This window comes from Paramacrobiotus metropolitanus, unplaced genomic scaffold (assembly GCF_019649055.1).
Source record: "Paramacrobiotus metropolitanus isolate TYO unplaced genomic scaffold, Prichtersi_v1.0 Parri_scaffold0000071, whole genome shotgun sequence".
Lineage (NCBI taxonomy): Eukaryota > Metazoa > Tardigrada > Eutardigrada > Parachela > Macrobiotidae > Paramacrobiotus > Paramacrobiotus metropolitanus.
Window position 1 is genome coordinate 262075 of NW_026570291.1, and position 15892 is coordinate 277966.

The 15892-nt window shown below is 43.2% G+C and overlaps 1 protein-coding gene across 7 annotated transcripts; it reads left to right on the plus strand.

Moving 5' to 3' along the window:
- The first annotated feature begins 115 nt into the window (after positions 1–115).
- On the plus strand, positions 116–13795 carry LOC129594823 (pumilio homolog 2-like). Of its 7 annotated transcripts, XM_055491647.1 has the most exons (15): positions 116–489; positions 1853–2252; positions 4218–4613; positions 8284–8449; positions 8586–8842; positions 9361–9572; positions 9632–10028; positions 10271–10334; positions 10524–10943; positions 11024–11420; positions 11577–11765; positions 11845–12124; positions 12294–12541; positions 12610–12693; positions 12815–13795. In XM_055491647.1, exons 3-15 carry the CDS (start codon positions 4317–4319, stop codon positions 13125–13127), a joined length of 3324 nt encoding a protein of 1107 aa, XP_055347622.1. In that variant the 5' UTR covers positions 116–489; positions 1853–2252; positions 4218–4316; the 3' UTR covers positions 13128–13795. The 7 variants fall into 7 exon arrangements, with proteins under 7 accessions (XP_055347622.1, XP_055347624.1, XP_055347623.1 ...); XM_055491649.1 differs by lacking the exon at positions 1853–2252; XM_055491648.1 differs by lacking the exons at positions 116–489; positions 1853–2252 and adding an exon at positions 3025–3440.
- The last annotated feature ends 2097 nt before the right edge of the window (positions 13796–15892 follow it).

The window sequence follows — 15892 nt, forward strand, 5'->3', positions numbered from 1 at the left end:
CCTCTATGACTCCAAAGGAAAACTTCCAATTTCGGTCCAGCCTATGGAATGTTGACTCAGCCGGGGTCTTATGATCCAGTCGCCTGAGTATCGGCTTATCTATCGCATTCACTGCGAAAAGCCCAACCCTGGCTTCGGTTCACGCTGATTACAGTCTGCCTGCCGTTTTCCGTTTTCGCCAGCCAGTCGCTCGCTTTCAAGTTCAAGCATCATCAACGATTTTTGTACATACTGTAAAGTTCGCTCGCTCGCTCTCTTCCCAATCGATATTCGTTTGTTTTTTTCATATGAGCTCCATATCATTACGTAACAAAAACAAAAGGCGGCTTTTTGACGCGATTACGTTTTTTTGCATTACTTGACATTCATTGCAAACCGAGGATAATCCCAACCCCCATCGTGTCCCATCACGCGGATGTGTGTGTGTACGGATGTTTATGAGTTGATAATCTAATTAGCATCTGTCTGCTGCGGAGTGTTGCGCGCTGGGTGAGTCGTTTAAAGTGCTATTGTAAGGGATTTTTTCCGTATTGATTTTTTCCTTGGATGGCTGGAAGGTTCTGCTGGTGTTTGCATGTGCGACATTTGTCAAAACGGTTTTGCATAATATTGAATATCTTAACGGGAAATCTTGTGACGGCAGTGTGTGCCGTGCAGGGTCGTCTTACCTGGAAATGAGGGAGTAGATAATGAGTATGCTTTGGCTGCAAAAACGGCACCGGCGGATGTTGTTTAGAGTTTAAATACGGGGTTTTCGGTGACTGCGTGTCGGTGTATGAAGGAGCTTAGCATTTTGGCAGTTGCTACAGCTGATTAATCAAAGTGCTAATCATTGTCAGCCGGGTGCTTACGTGCTGCATGCGTCGCTGGTTCTTTCGTCTTTTCGGCAGACCATATGGTGTCCACTTCTACTTGGACACTCTAAAAGGCCATAAAAAAGTGCTACCTACGATTACGTTGCTCTGGTCGCTAGTATTTATAGCCAAGAGATTGCTTATTAAGGAAACACCGTAGATTTATAAAACCTTTAAATCTTGTATCATGTATGCCGTATGCGTACTAAAAAAGATTCTCGCTCATTAAAAATTAAAACTGAGCGGCTCAGTTTTAATGACTGGTTGCAAATGGGAATAATTAGCATGCATACCGTGATGATATTCTTATGGTGCAAGTAGAAACGAAACATAATTCTCCTTTCGCAAAGCTCTTACTGTGTTATATTTTTTCCGTGTTACGATGCTTTTACATTTAGCAGCGAAATTTTTATTAATGTGTTTGCGCTACAGCGATATACATGCATTAATTTGAATTACCGTAATTATGCAAGTTTCCCAAAAATACATAATTATACATTATTATTTTGAGAACGTGTGTAATGTATATGTCTTTGTAGTTTATTAAATGCTTTCCAGTTTTAAAGAAATACCTCTAGTGAAGCTTCTTTGATTATTTAAGCGCATCTGCATGTATGTGTTCTAAAAAAATTGTCAGTGTTATATTTATTGCGTACGAATTTAGTGGAAATTAAAGTTATGGGAGCGGTATCATATTTTTTGGTAGCTGCGTATACTCCACAGTCCACATGCGCTTGCTAAAACGTACTCACAGAAATGCTGTTTGTAAAAATTAATCGTCCCGGCACGCGCTTCACCGCTTCCTTTAGCGTGTGACGTCGATCGGCATCTCGGATTTCCTGTTGGCAGAATGATGTTGTTTTGCTGCCGCGCTTGTGGAGGCTGCGCATGTACTTCCGGTGTATGTGTGTACGCAATTACCATCATTAGCACCTTATGTTTTGCCGTATGGATGGGTGCACTTTGCTGATTATTGACACGGGATTTCTGCTTGACAGATGGCCGTGGCCGAAAGTAGCACCGGAACTGTGTGCGCGCCGTATATCAGCTGATCCCGCAGCTGTGGATGCAGGGCAGTGCGTAGAGGATTGTGCATCCGGGCATTCCACATCCAGCCTGGCTGACAGGCGGCGTCCGTTCACTATGACCAAACTGGACTGTTGAAGGAGATTCCGCTGTCCCCCCGCTAAATACGGCTTTTGTACATTTTGTACCAAAAACACGGCGTTTGTAGCGCCTCTGTGTATGTGTACAGTGTATAGAACGCTGCAAGGATTCCCTGTGACGTTTGTACAGTAACTGTACAATTTGTGTGAATTGCGCGGGGTTTTTTTGCTCACTGCGGGATTCTTGTGGATTACATTGGGGACTGCGCTCTTTTTCGCATCAGCATTCCTCGTAAGTAACAGAATTATATATTTTTTGGAAATCACATCGTTAATATTTGATTATTTGTGGTGATATCACCGCAGAGATTAATCGCGACATTGTTCTGCATGATTCATTTGTACTCAGAAATAGCGGAAACGTTGACATTAGTTTTTCCCCAATTTCCTGTATTTACGCAATGATTTAACGTTCATTGGGAATGATTAAATGTGCTAGAAAAATTGCCACTGGTATAAGCAAGACGTCAAAGAATTGCAAAACCTAAAAATGGTTGCAAGTTTAAAATTGATAAAAATGTTTGTGAAAAATTTGGTTATGCATTTATTTGTCTAATTTTCTTGTAATTTTTTCGGACAAAGTTAGATGGTCATAAAAAGATCTTAAACTAGGAAATTTTGGGTTAAACCTATCGATCGTATCATCGGTTATTTTTGTAAGCAAATGCTCCTTATCGAATTCTGATGAATATCGGGAATGACTACATCGGTTGGGGTTCAAAGATTACGAATGGGAAAATAGACAAGCAGCTGGTTTCCCTGTATTGTCATATTTCCGGTGTGATTGCGTACATACAACATTGACACCCGGCATTTTTTGCAAAGCCGGAATACTTTTGACGGTGGTGACGCGGGATACGGAACACGTGCTTGTTACTACAGCGAAACAGGGTACGCTGTGTGTATGTGTGTGTGAGTGGGTTCTGTTTGGAAAACACGTTTTGCTAATGCATGTGATGTGCATTTTTCGCTGGGCTGGAAGACAAAGTTGGGTATTTTGCAGAACTGTTTGCAGTCATGTCACGGCTGGTTGGGCAAAATGTGATATATACCCGGCTTACACATGCACACACAGTTGTGTTCGTGCAGGACGTTATATAACTCGCTTCGTATCGTATTGATCAGTGGCACCTTCGATCGCTGCGACCTTGAAATACTCAACACACAAAAAACGATGCTTCCAGGGTTGTGTGCCTTTTTACAGACAAAATTGGGGTTCTAACGGGAATTTTGCGCTTTATTTTTGGCCAGGATGTGTTGGTTTAGTTCAGTGAGAGGTTATGAGCAGTTGAGGGATAAATGCGTTTCCGGGTGGGAGATGGGATGTACTCTAGGGATGGGTGGTTTATTTGGTAATTTTTCCTGACGATTAAGGGACCCTTGCATATTACCCTTTGGAGTGAGCTGCGTTCGATTATCGGTTAGTGTACTGCGGAAGGAATTGCGTATCGCGACAATTTAATCTGACATTGCATATGATAATTTTACCCATGAAACAATGGATTATCGGGCGTTTCTGGTGGATTATCAAGAATGATGATTTATGGGTATTCTCTTGGCTACTGCTGTGCGATGGGGAATGAGAATTAGGAAATTGTAGTTGATTCAAAAAACAGTATTAATTCTGTTTTCGCTCCCAGTGCACCGTTAATTTCTGAAATTTTGTGGGCGATAAAACTGATGTTATCCATGTTTTGGAGTATGCTGGTTAATTGCCTGGGGCGTCCGGCAAGAAGACATTAATCAGCAAGTTTTTATATTTGGATACTTACTCTATTGTTAATGTTTTTGCATTCAAAATGGCCTTACTTGAAATTCTGCAAAAACTGGTTTTGTTATTATTTTCTGAGTAGCGCTCCAGCTCTCGGTCATTTTGTGGCATCATGAGCCGTTGTTTCATGGAATACTCTTTTCAGATTAGTTTTGTATTGGTTTTGAAGATTTTCTAAAAGTATGTTTTGAATACACTAGATACGGCATAGATTTTAAAATAAATTGCTCGTACATTTTTAAAAAAAATTTAAATTTGCGGCATTAATCTGCATTACTCTTTTTTTGCAAGTTTCTTAGATGTTTTTACATTAAGGTTTTTCTCATAATAGTGGATAATGTAACTTACATTTTCATCTTTTGAGTTGAGTAACGGTTAAAAGTCAGTTGTTTCTCCAGCTGACGCCGCCCTTGTTCTGTTTTGCAGAGATCTGACCGTTATTTGTCGGGATTGTTTGTATACTGTGGATAAACTAGTGTAGTTGGAGCTGCAAACCGACCGGAAATAAGCGTTGGATGCAGCGCAATGCCATCCCGAGGCGACTGGGTGCAGCGCATAACGGGCCAGCAGCAGCCGGTGTCCATGCGTAAATCGGACACGCACAGCAGTGCCAATACGTCGCCCTCTGGGGGTGGAAATGGCCGGCAGCATAACACCAGTGCCTTGTCGGCGCACTTTGCATCCAGTGGACGGCGTCAGTCGACGGACGACTCCGGTGTGCGCTACTACACGGAGCACGATGATTTCGAGCAGGACCACGCCATGGGCGGTGGAGGCCAGCGATTGGGGTGGAAGGTTGTCAGTCAGGACGACACCAATCAGGTACATTACAGCAAGGCACCGTTGTGCCGCAGGGTGCATTATGGATTTCATACTTAGAGGCAGAGGTCTTTGTATTGTACAGTACCGCGAATGGCGAATATGATTACGATTGACGAGCATTCTTTCTTCGAAAATTGTTTTGCTTGAAGTACGGTTCGTTTTTGCTGGGACTCGTGGAAGTCGGAACTCAGAAGTTTCTTGACATTTGAATCTTAGCACTTCTAAGGTGACTAGGCGTATGTATGTCGGTTTTATATTTTGTCGAAATAAAGTTGCTAAAAGGTGCAGGTGCGAGAATGTTTTTCGACTTGTTAGGTCATACGGAAATTTCGTTAAAACTGTAACAGTTTGGTCCTATGCGGTTATTGCAGTGCTCTGTGAAATCGTAGCACGGTGGCTCAGTGGAGCTTCAAGAGCATTCATAGCCACGTTAGTGAGTGTACGCTGACGTTCTCCATTTCTAACAAAAAATAATCGTTATAAAATATTAATTTTTAATTAAAATGATTTTTGTAAAGTAGCAATTATTTGCATTTTCCGAAAATTTATAAGTTTGTACTGGAGAGCTGATACGTCCGTTAGAGAAGCAACGCGTATTGCACAATGTTTAAGCCCAACGAAAATCCGTTAAAATATGCGTACTTACTTGTGAAATTTCAATGCTAAAGAAGGATTGCACGGCAGGCGAATGAATACTTGCGCAAACAGAAGGGATGATATGTTTGCCTGCATTTGTTCACGCGATGGAAAATCTTTTAGCGTCATTTATACCGGCAGGTTACACGTTCAACGACCGTTGCCATGCTTATGTGCTGGGGCGGGTATCATAACTTAATTACGGAGCATTAGGAAATGGATATTGCGTGATGGGAATTACCTGGCGTGTTAATAGTCGGGCTTCCTTGCAGCACATACATTCGATGTTGTCGTTTTTTCCTTTCCTTCAGTGTTTGATATAATTAACTTACCACACCGACGAAGGTCAGCGGACTGGGCTGTGCATTGTAGTTGTGGTAATACACAGTTGGTGTTGTTGGGGGATTACGTTATTGATTGGCTTCTTCCGGCTATACGGTGTGTGTGTACGGCGTAATTAATCGGATTGATGTGGTTATGCTGTCTGTATGATTATTTACTGTGTGGTGCTGATGGTGATGAGAGCAAGTGTCACGTGTCGGTGGTATTGGTGAGATGATCAGAAGGGGCGGATGTTTGGTTCGTTGGTGGACGGGTTCTGGCCACTGCGGACAGCGAGAGCGCACTCGGCCGATTATGCACCTAGACAAACACACTTTAACACCCTGACGCATGTTTGTAACACTTTTTTTGTTGTTGGCTGCATCGTCTGTTTGTTCACACGTTTGTGGCTGTGATTTGAGAAAGCGGAAGATCCACCGGCGATGGAGACCGGATGAATGAAAAATATCGGAAATGCTAGTGAATTAAATTAAAAAAAGGGGAAAATCGTATATCAATTTTTTTCGTACGTCATATGATTTTCGTGAATTTGTGTACAAGTACGTGTGTTGACTGTAGAGTAGTGGCTGCCCGTATTTTAGAAACCCATATTCGAATGCGACAACATTCGTTGATTAATTTGGCCATTGAACCATGTCAACAGATTTTCATAATTTTAATTATTTTGGCACTGCTGCTTTATAAGTTTGTTTTCAGCCATTTTGTTATATTTAGATTTTTACCGGCCTGCAGTCGCTGTGATATCCCATTCCTTATAAATAAAAGAATCTCTTGAGAGTTTTTAAGAATACTGAGGTACTATTTTTGTGTTTTTATCCAGAGAACATTGACGCTGTTTTTTCTGTTCCTAGTTTTGGCTGCTTGGGACTTAAACAATAAAACCAGTTAGTAAATACCATGAAATGAATTGTTACAACATAAGAATCCCGCAATTCGGCCTTTTGGGATGGGCTTTCGTAAGGCCTTACTGCCGGTACAAGTTGTGCCCGATGATTCGATTCTGTGCAGAGTTTCTGCGCGTTTACACACTCGTAATTCTCGCGGTGAAGAGACGGGTTTGTATTATTGTGTGTTTTTAATTGGCCCGATTGAAAAATGTTGAGCCGGTCTGCGCCGCGGCAAATCGGCATGTGTAATGCAATCTCACTCCGGTCCCCCTCCGTAATCGGATCTCAAGTGACAACAAGCTGCCGCCAGTGAGAAAGAGTGTCAGTGAGCGGGCAAGCTGAGCGAATGCGGTAATAATACTTTTACTAAATTATTTTCCCCTTTTATGTAATTTTTTTGCGCCGTCTCCGCCGGTTGTTTGTATCGACGGCTGCGTCGTACCCGCTGTATATGGCGTATACATAGCTGTGTGGTGGATGCTTTATTACTGTGGAAATGTGGTGTGTCAGCAGATGTGCGAGTTGGTGCTCTGCGATGTTTTTTTGTCTATTTGCACCTGACTCGAACGTTTATGCACATATTCGTCCGTGTCTTTCTCCCGGTTGACGACTGTGTCTGGGGCATTGATGTTGTTTTTTATTCTAATTTTTGTATGCACTATGTCGCTACTGTAATGCAGTGTGGTGTTTCCTCGGGAAGGATGTTTATGGGTTGACTTCCGCCCTAATGTGGGAAAATGTTATCCTGGTCGGAGACACTGTTTGATATCTTCGTCCTTTATTCGCGGTTTCCTTATTGCTCTCACTAAGCCAGTCAATTTTTGATTATTTATTTACTTGTTTGGAGATTTCCGTTTTTTTGTGCTTTTATATTGTAACTTATTTTATATTTATTTTTTGTAACCTTTTGGAATAGTTATCATATGTTGTTCGAATTGAATTTATCATTTATGCATTTGGGACTTTTTCATCTTTTCGCTTTAATTTGAAGTTTTTCGCTTTAATTTAAAGTTTTTTAATATTTTCTAATTAATTTATTTTTCTCTTTTCACTTTCCAGAGTAACAGTTATTTAAGCCGTTAATTTAATTATTTTACTTTGTTAATAATGTCCGTGAATATCGAGCAACCATTTGGCCCGACACATCCCTTCAGTTTTAAATCATCCTTACTGGATGACACCACTTCCGCCACAGGAATGGCCGCTATCAATAGGGAATTGAGTGGGGACTTTTCGCGGTTGAAATCCGCATGGGCTACATCGTTCTCCAGTCCGAGTCTGTTGCAATCGGGCTTGACTGATCATGAGTCGGAATTACATGACGACGTGTTCTTGCCCACGTTTTCGAAAGAACTGGAGAGATTCTGGTCAATGCCGTACGGTGGGAGTATTAATGCCGATATGTTGTCATCCGGCTCCGCTACTTCATCCTCCCCGGATGCCGGGAATATGGTTAATTTATCGGATGATAGCGATGTGGACGATGAGCTGCTGCATGGTAGTCTGAAAAGTGAGAGTAGTGGGCGGGGCAGTACAGGGCGAGGTGTGGACCCGGGGGATGGTGGGGTGGGATCATCGTCGCCCGATCCCGTAGGGCTTGGTGAGGAACCGGTGACGGTCTTGACGCTCGATGAGGTGGGCATTTTGCCGGTGTGAATTAACCTGAGCAGCATAATTTCTGTCAATTTTTGAGTGTTGTATTCTGAATTATTTTAATAAGGTTTGGTGGTAATTAAGAAGTCGGTTCGGCTTTGAAGAAATTTTGTTTAGGAAACGGGATTGCTAATGATTATGCTTTTTTGTAGATTTTAAGCCGGTCGGCGACCAAGCGCATCTGGGATAACAATGTACAGGGAAACGTGCACGATGATCGAGTACGGCTGTTTCAGGGACAACCTACGGGCCGTAATCCTTTCTCTCCCGCCTGGAAAGAAAACATGCCATCGTTATGGGGCAACATCGCGAATTCCGGTTAGTGTTTCGCCAGCAGTTTTTTTTAAAATTATCCTTTTAAAATGATTTTCCCCGCCTTTGTATCGGAACAAATGGTAAAATTTTGGTGATGTCATTGCTCGTTATCGGAGACATTAATTTTGTCTTTTTCCAGATGGTCACAGTGTGTCGCAACCGATTTCCGTGCAGGCGCAGCCAGGTCGCAACCGCGGCTATTTTACCAGTAATAACGCTGCTGCCGCCACCGGAAATGCCGAAATGCCTTGCAGCTCCATACTGTCGCCTCGTTCACAAAACGAAGGCATACGGCTCGTGTACGATGTCTTATCCTCATCGCCGGCTACTGCGCCGAAAGACGTGCAGTTACGTCGGCGTATGCAGCAGTTGTCGTTGAATAATCAGTCGGATCAGGTAAGAATGTCCATTAATGAGCGGTGGTAATATTTCTGGTTATGAGCGCTTTTTTTATTATGGCTGGTTGACTAATAGACCTTGCCGCTTGTCACACTACGCGGTGGGTGAATGGTAATTGTCTAGTGACAAATTAGCTGGCTTGTCGGAAGTGATGCAAGAGCATTGGTAATAGTTAACAAACCATGAAAAAGAATTATGTTGAATATGAAAAGTGCGTTCTGTGGTTTTTTATGGTTTTCTTGATTTATCGCTTGTTCTGAAGTAATCAGCAGTGATATTAATATTCGAATCGGCGATCCGTTTATGGTTTCTCTTACAGAATCGATTGCATTTTTAGCCTTTAATTTTTTGAATTATCTCTAGTTATGACAGATATCTGCATATTTTAAAATTTGATTGCGTTTCCGGCGAATCGATATTTCTGCTAGTAATAGGGTTTATCGCAAATAATACGTGGATGGGAACGTTTTCTATAATTATGGTAAAATTTGAAAGTGTTCGGGTTTGCCTTTAAGGTGGATCCTGATGATGCCGACAAAAGTCGAAATGTAAACGAAGACGACGATGAGAACCGGAATAATCAGACGGTCGTCGCGGATGACAACCATCCGGCTTCCACTAATGGAAGCGGCAGCAAGGAGGAACGATCAAAAGAATCCTCCTCGGATGGAAAAAGCAGTAAAGCCGGCAGTACTGGCGATATGCTTGAACCGTCGAAACGCGAAGAGTAAGCAGAATTTCTGAAATGTCACGGTTATAGCGATTTCAAAAGTTACTGCACTGCAGTAAACGGGAGAATGAGGCGGGTTCCAAGAGTGACTCGAGCAGCGGCAGGACGTCTTCCAGTAGTCATCGCGGCCATGCAGATAATCACCGCACCGTACCGCAGCATCGCAGTCATCCGGGGAATAATTCCGCCAACGTGCCCAGCAATGCCGTGCGGATGCCGCCGGCCAACATGTACAACCAGACACAGCCAGTGTACGCGCTGGGACTGCAGAACGGGAACTCCCGGTACATTCCCACAGCGCCGATGCCCATGGCGGGCAATCAGGACAGTAACAATATGGATTTGTCACATTTTGCCTTCCCGGAGAACGTCAATATGTACGAATACCCCAATCCCGGTGGGGTCGTGCTTTCGTCGTCCATGGAGCTGCCTGGCATGATGGATTACAGTCAGGTAATGCCGGATTACTTTTCACTGCATTTTAACTTTGTGTGCTGTTTCAGTGTTTCATTTATATTTTAGGCGTACCTCAGTATTTCTTGAGTATGTAATTTTGATCGTTTTATTTTGTCGAAGAGCATCTGTAACGTGAAAATTTAACTCAAAAAAACTGAAAACGGTAGTATGTTTCAAAAAGGAAATCCTCAAACTTCATTTAAAAAGTTGACAAATTTCACAGTTTCTTAATTTTGCAGATGGCTGTTCAGCGACCGCAAGCGGTGATTATGCAACCGCAGGCGATGTACTCGACGGCAATGGGTAAATTACCGTTTCTTTCCCGCAGCGCATATCGTAGTGCGACGGCTTTTCGTAGTGAAATTACGCAGTGGCGTGCCGCTATTGTTGTTACAGTTGGAAATAAACTATTTGCAAAGTTGAATGGCTTATTTAATTGCATTGCTTTTTTTATTGGTGCCTCCGGTTTTAATTCCATTGTTTTTCCATTAGTGCCATCCGCGTATCCGGATCCCTTTGGCGGCCAGCCGGGCGCACAACAGATGGCCCAGAGCCCGAACATCTACGGCACGGTCTTTGGAGCCGCGCAACCCGGTACTTCCTGGCCGTACATGTACAGTCCCGCGGCGGGTCCCACCGGCGCCCCCGCGCCGCCCACCAACAATGGGAATCGTGATGGGCGCACGTCGCCGTTGGGCTACACGACGGGGCAAGGCGCCCCCGATGCCAATAATAACGCCAATGTGCAAGCGCCACTACAAAGTGGATATCTGTTCTCCCCGGCCTACTGGGATCGCAATTCCGGTCAGATCGTGCCCATCGGCAGTCCGCAGCAGGTGGGCGGAATGATGCCAGCATACCGGATCGTCCAGCCGGTGATGGTTAATCCGGCGTCCGGAGTTGGCGTGGGAGGTAATATTAACTGCGGATTGTGTAAAATAATTTTTTTTCGAAATTTTGTTATTAAATTCGCTTTGCTTGGTTTTCTGCAGGTGTACAACAGCCGCAACCACAACAGCGTCGCGATTCGATGGATTACAGCCGTCGTACGCAACAGTTCTTCGCCCCGGTTCCCATGGTAGGCCCGATGAACATTGCGGGTTCACCGCTGAACAGCCACATGGGAATGTACGCGGTGACCGGTGCGGCCAGTCCGCCGCCCATGTTCAACGGCAACGAGATGGTCTCGCCGCCGTACCATCAGTCTCAACATATGCCGCATCACGGTGCTCGGCGGAGCTCGTTCGGGAAAGCCGGAACGAATTACGGGAACCAGCATCGCTCCAGTGGAGCGTTCCTGCCGAATCAGGCCGGCGGCATCTACGATCGGTCACCGCCCAATTCAAATGTGCAGCGGAGCCGGCTTTTGGAAGATTTCCGAAATAACCGGTATGTAATTTTTAGAAGAAATCTTTTTCTTTGTTTGTTTTGATAAATTTTCTAGTTTAACTCGAAAGTGTTCAAAAATTGTGGAAGCTTAATCTAAAAAATTCCCCTGACGCACCGGAAGAAATGAGTCAGTCAATTTATTGTTTGAACTTTTAGATATCCGAATTTGACGTTCCGCGAAGTTCAGGGCCACATCGTGGAGTTTTCTCAGGACCAACACGGTTCACGCTACATCCAGCAGAAGCTGGAGCGTGCAACACTGCACGAGAAGCAGATTGTGTATAACGAAATCGCCCCGACAGTTCTGCAGCTGATGACCGATGTCTTTGCTAATTATGTTGTCCAGTACGATACCGAAAGAACTAAATGGGCGTTATCTTTGTGACACTATTGTAACTGATAGTTAATATGACGATTGTTGCAGGAAATTCTTGGAGCTGGGCACACCGGAGCAGAAGTTGGCGCTGGGCGATTTAATCGTCAGTCATGTGATTCCGCTGTCACTGCAGATGTACGGCTGTCGCGTGGTGCAGAAGGCACTGGAAGTGATGAATAAAGATCAGCAGCGGCAGATTGTTATGCAGTTAGAAGGCAATGTGGCCAAACTGGTCAAAGACCAGAACGGGAATCATGTTATCCAGAAAGCCATTGAGTGTGTACAGCCGGATTTGATTTCCTTCATCTGTCAAGCCTTCCAGGGCCAGGTAAGAAACTAAAATGAATTCTCTGTTAATAAAATTAATTCCTGTAGTATCACTACGAATTATTATTTTTTACTAATTCGTAGATTAAGATTTAATAAGAATATATAAATTAAGATTTAATATAACGAAGGCAGAATTGTTTTTTATGCTTTCTTTTTAATTTCTACAGGTGTACAGTTTTTCCACACACCCCTATGGTTGTCGTGTCATCCAGCGCATACTGGAGCACTGCACGGACGAGCAAACACGACCGATTCTGGATGAGATGTTCCAATACCTGAACGATATGGTTATGAATGAATATGGAAATTATGTTGTCCAGCATGTGATTGAACACGGAAAAGCCGATGATCGAGCGCGCTGCATTGAAGCATGCCGCGGACGCATTGTATCGCTCAGCCAGCACAAATTCGCCAGGTTTGGATTATTGCTTTTATTGCGCTTTGTCCTGGGTTTTGATTGATATTGATTTCCTTTTTTTGTAGTAATGTAATAGAAAAATGTGTTCTGCACGGCAATCGACAGCAGCGGATCAATATCATCGAGGAAGTGTGTACTTATACCGACAAGTAAGGACAACATTTATTTTAAAAAATTTCTTTATTCCGAAAAAATTGTATTATACAGGAAAAAATTTATATGAAATTAGTTTTGGAGATTGCATCATCTGATGTGTGCGATCTGTTGTAGCGGCCAAAGCGCCCTGTTCGCGATGATGCGCGATCCCTTCGGGAACTATGTTGTACAGAAACTGCTGGACATTGCGGAGCCACCGCAGCGTAAACTCTTGCTACATCATATTCGGCCCTTCCTGGGCCAGCTGCGCAAGCTATCCTACGGGAAGCACATTCTGAGTAAAGTGGAGAAATTCATGCCCTCCAAATCGCCCAGCTCCTCCGGATTGGGCTCCACCTCCTCCGCGGCGTCTGCTGCCGGAGGCGGATTGGGAGCACTGGGCGGGATGGGATTGGGGATGGGCGTGGGGGTGGGGATGATGTCGTAAGGAAAACGACGGATGGCAGGGGAATCCGACACTTCACATGGACGATTAACAAGTGATACATGGTGGTTCGTCGTTGTTGCGTTTTGGCTGGAAGCAAACAAATTAGAGGTTTATTTTTAGTTACAATTTGTGGGCTTGTATGTGTGTATGTGTATCGCATGGTGATTGTTGTAGAGAAGATACCAGAGTTTTTGCAAATTCATATTTTTTCGCCAGATTTTTCTTTTTTTGTCATATTGTCATAGTTATAATTTTTTGCTTCATCACGGCGTATGCTGAGTTGTTCATCATTCCATTCGTCGCATGGCGGAGCGGGTTGATCCAATTATTACTTTGTGCCGGGATGCGGAGAAGATGCCCAAGAGGTGGCTATAATTTTTGGTTGTATGCGTCGCTCTGTTCTTTATGGTTCTTTGGTGTTCTGCCCGATTCTCTTTATTAACCCCCTTTTTGCTTTACTTTCTGATTAATTGTACTATTAACGTTGTAGTTATTTTGTAGATAGAGTTGGCGCTTTTTTATATAGTTTATGCTTGGGCCAGTGCTATAATTATTATGGATGTTGTATATTTTACGTTGGATGTATTCTGTAATATGCTGTAATCGTATGTGTTGGCACGTGCAGCGATTCTTTTTAATTCAAAAAAATTAAAATTTACGCCAAATTACGTACAATACCCAGAGCGAAACGAATAAATTTGCTAACTGTGCAGTTCTTCCGTACTTTCATCACCGTTACAGAAACGAAAACCAGAGACTAAAGCTAAAGCCAACTGCGCATATTGGAAATACACGTTTTTGTAATACTACAACTTATTGTTAGCCTTGTCGTTGCGACGTTGTTTCTTTTTGCGGGGGTGTGCTCGATACGCCGCTTCATCCCTTTTAATGGATTCATCACACAGCTTCAAGATTCGTTCGGTCATTGCCAGAAGCTGGGCTCGCTCTTCTGCTCGTTTACGGGTTTTAGATCGTAACTAGAAAATCGAGAACACCCGAATGTATAAACTGCATAGGGAAGTGCATTACTTCTGTAGATGTATGGTTACAACTTACAGACATCAGACGTCACTGACAACGTACCTCTTTCATTGTCTTTTGCCTCATCAAAGCTCGAGCTTCAAAGCATGAACAGAGGCCTTTTGACTGTCTGCCATCGCTATATCGCATAACAAATCCGAGGAGACTCTTCGGTAAAACTATTCAAATCAATCACATATAACAAACTGTGCCAATAAAATTGAAAAATAAAATTCCAGTTTCGAGTACTGGATTCCGTTGTTCTGTACAGTAAATTCACGTGAATTGCACCCATACCGAGGCGGTGAGCATGCGACGGGCATACTGGCAGTGCTTTATTCAGTCAACTTCAGTGTGACTTGACAAATTTTTACCTTGCAAATTTTAAATATTCGAACATGTTTAACTGTGTGTATTCTTGTGAAAATTGTACCCATAGGCTTCAAAAATAACAATACATGATTTTCGGTCGTAAGAATGCGTTTTTTTGTTATTATGCCAAAGCATGCCGCCCGCGATCACCTTTGAAATTTGCAAATAGTGGCCACTGTCCAGTGTCCACAGACAGCACTGGTGTGTACTTTGAACGAAAGGATGTCGCGGGATGTCGGTGGTTTATTAGACAAAACATTAGGTCACAAAACCTTTAATCTTAATGTTTTGTCAACCATTAATTTTATCTTACATCGAACTGTGACAAGTGCACCCAGAAAGGACATGTGTCCCGCTGCATGTAAGATAATAAATAACTAAAATAATTTTATAATTATAGAGAGTACACTATGCATCGGCGTATGCAGAGAATTCTGTAACTTGGCGCAGCATTTACATATTTTGTAATGCTTCTTAGCTAAGCAATTAACAGGACACATTTTACTTAAGTATTTTTCTCTTGTTCCAGAAAGCAGATACGGCAAAAATACATTTAAGTACAACATAACTTATAAATAATTAAAGGGGAAAAGTCTGGTGTAAAAGACGAGTATTGTTTAGGTGCCACGCAGAAGATACCGCCGAAATCCAACATTTGGCCGACCAGTGCCGCTCTACAATAATACAGACTGAGTTGTTTTATATTTTCTGAGTGAATAAAAAAATTCCGTGTGTGCTATTGTAGAGCGGCGAGGGGCCAATATCAGGATGAAGTGGAATATGAGCAGTTCAGAAAGGTACAACGGAAAGGGAATTTTGGCATTGCCATGATTAAACGGGCACAACAAGGGCTCAGCATGTCTCAGCGCAAAGGTCTTTATCACGCGTGCTTCGGTTGCCATATCGCACACCAGTCGCCGGTATGGTCTGCACTCTGCAGCGTCTTCGACTGAGCGCGACAAGCTAGTCGGACTACAACGTAAAGCTATGAAAACCATCACTGATTACAAGATGCCGGTTACTCCGGAACTGTATCAGAAGTTGGGTATTCCTCACATATTCGACCGATGGCGTCAGAGCGATGCGGTGTGGTTGTTCAAGTTCTGGAACAAAGATCAGTTCCCGCCTGGCCTACCTCCTGGACATGGTCCAAGTAAAGATAACACCACGCTACAACGCGGAAACCGGCCCGAATCGATGTTACGCGGGCAAAGAAAGTTATAGGAGGGTGGACTATGGAAATGCGACTAAAACGTCTTCTTGATAAAATTCTTGCTGTTAATCCTAAAATTCTCGAAGCCAGTTCTGTACTTTCTTTCAAATTTCTACTCAGATCTGTTAATCTCTCCTAAATGTTTTGTTAGCAGAAAATT

What these genes read in the sequence shown, in the direction of transcription:
- LOC129594823 (XM_055491646.1), top strand. Translation starts at nt 7,586, where the DNA reads ATGTCCGTGAATATCGAGCAACCATTTGGCCCGACACATCCCTTCAGT. An exon ending in TGAATAATCAGTCGGATCAG is followed by an intron (nt 8,843 to 9,360) that starts GTAAGAATGTCC and finishes TTTGCCTTTAAG; the next exon opens with GTGGATCCTGATGATGCCGA. An exon ending in TTTGCTAATTATGTTGTCCA is followed by an intron (nt 11,766 to 11,844) that starts GTACGATACCGA and finishes CGATTGTTGCAG; the next exon opens with GAAATTCTTGGAGCTGGGCA.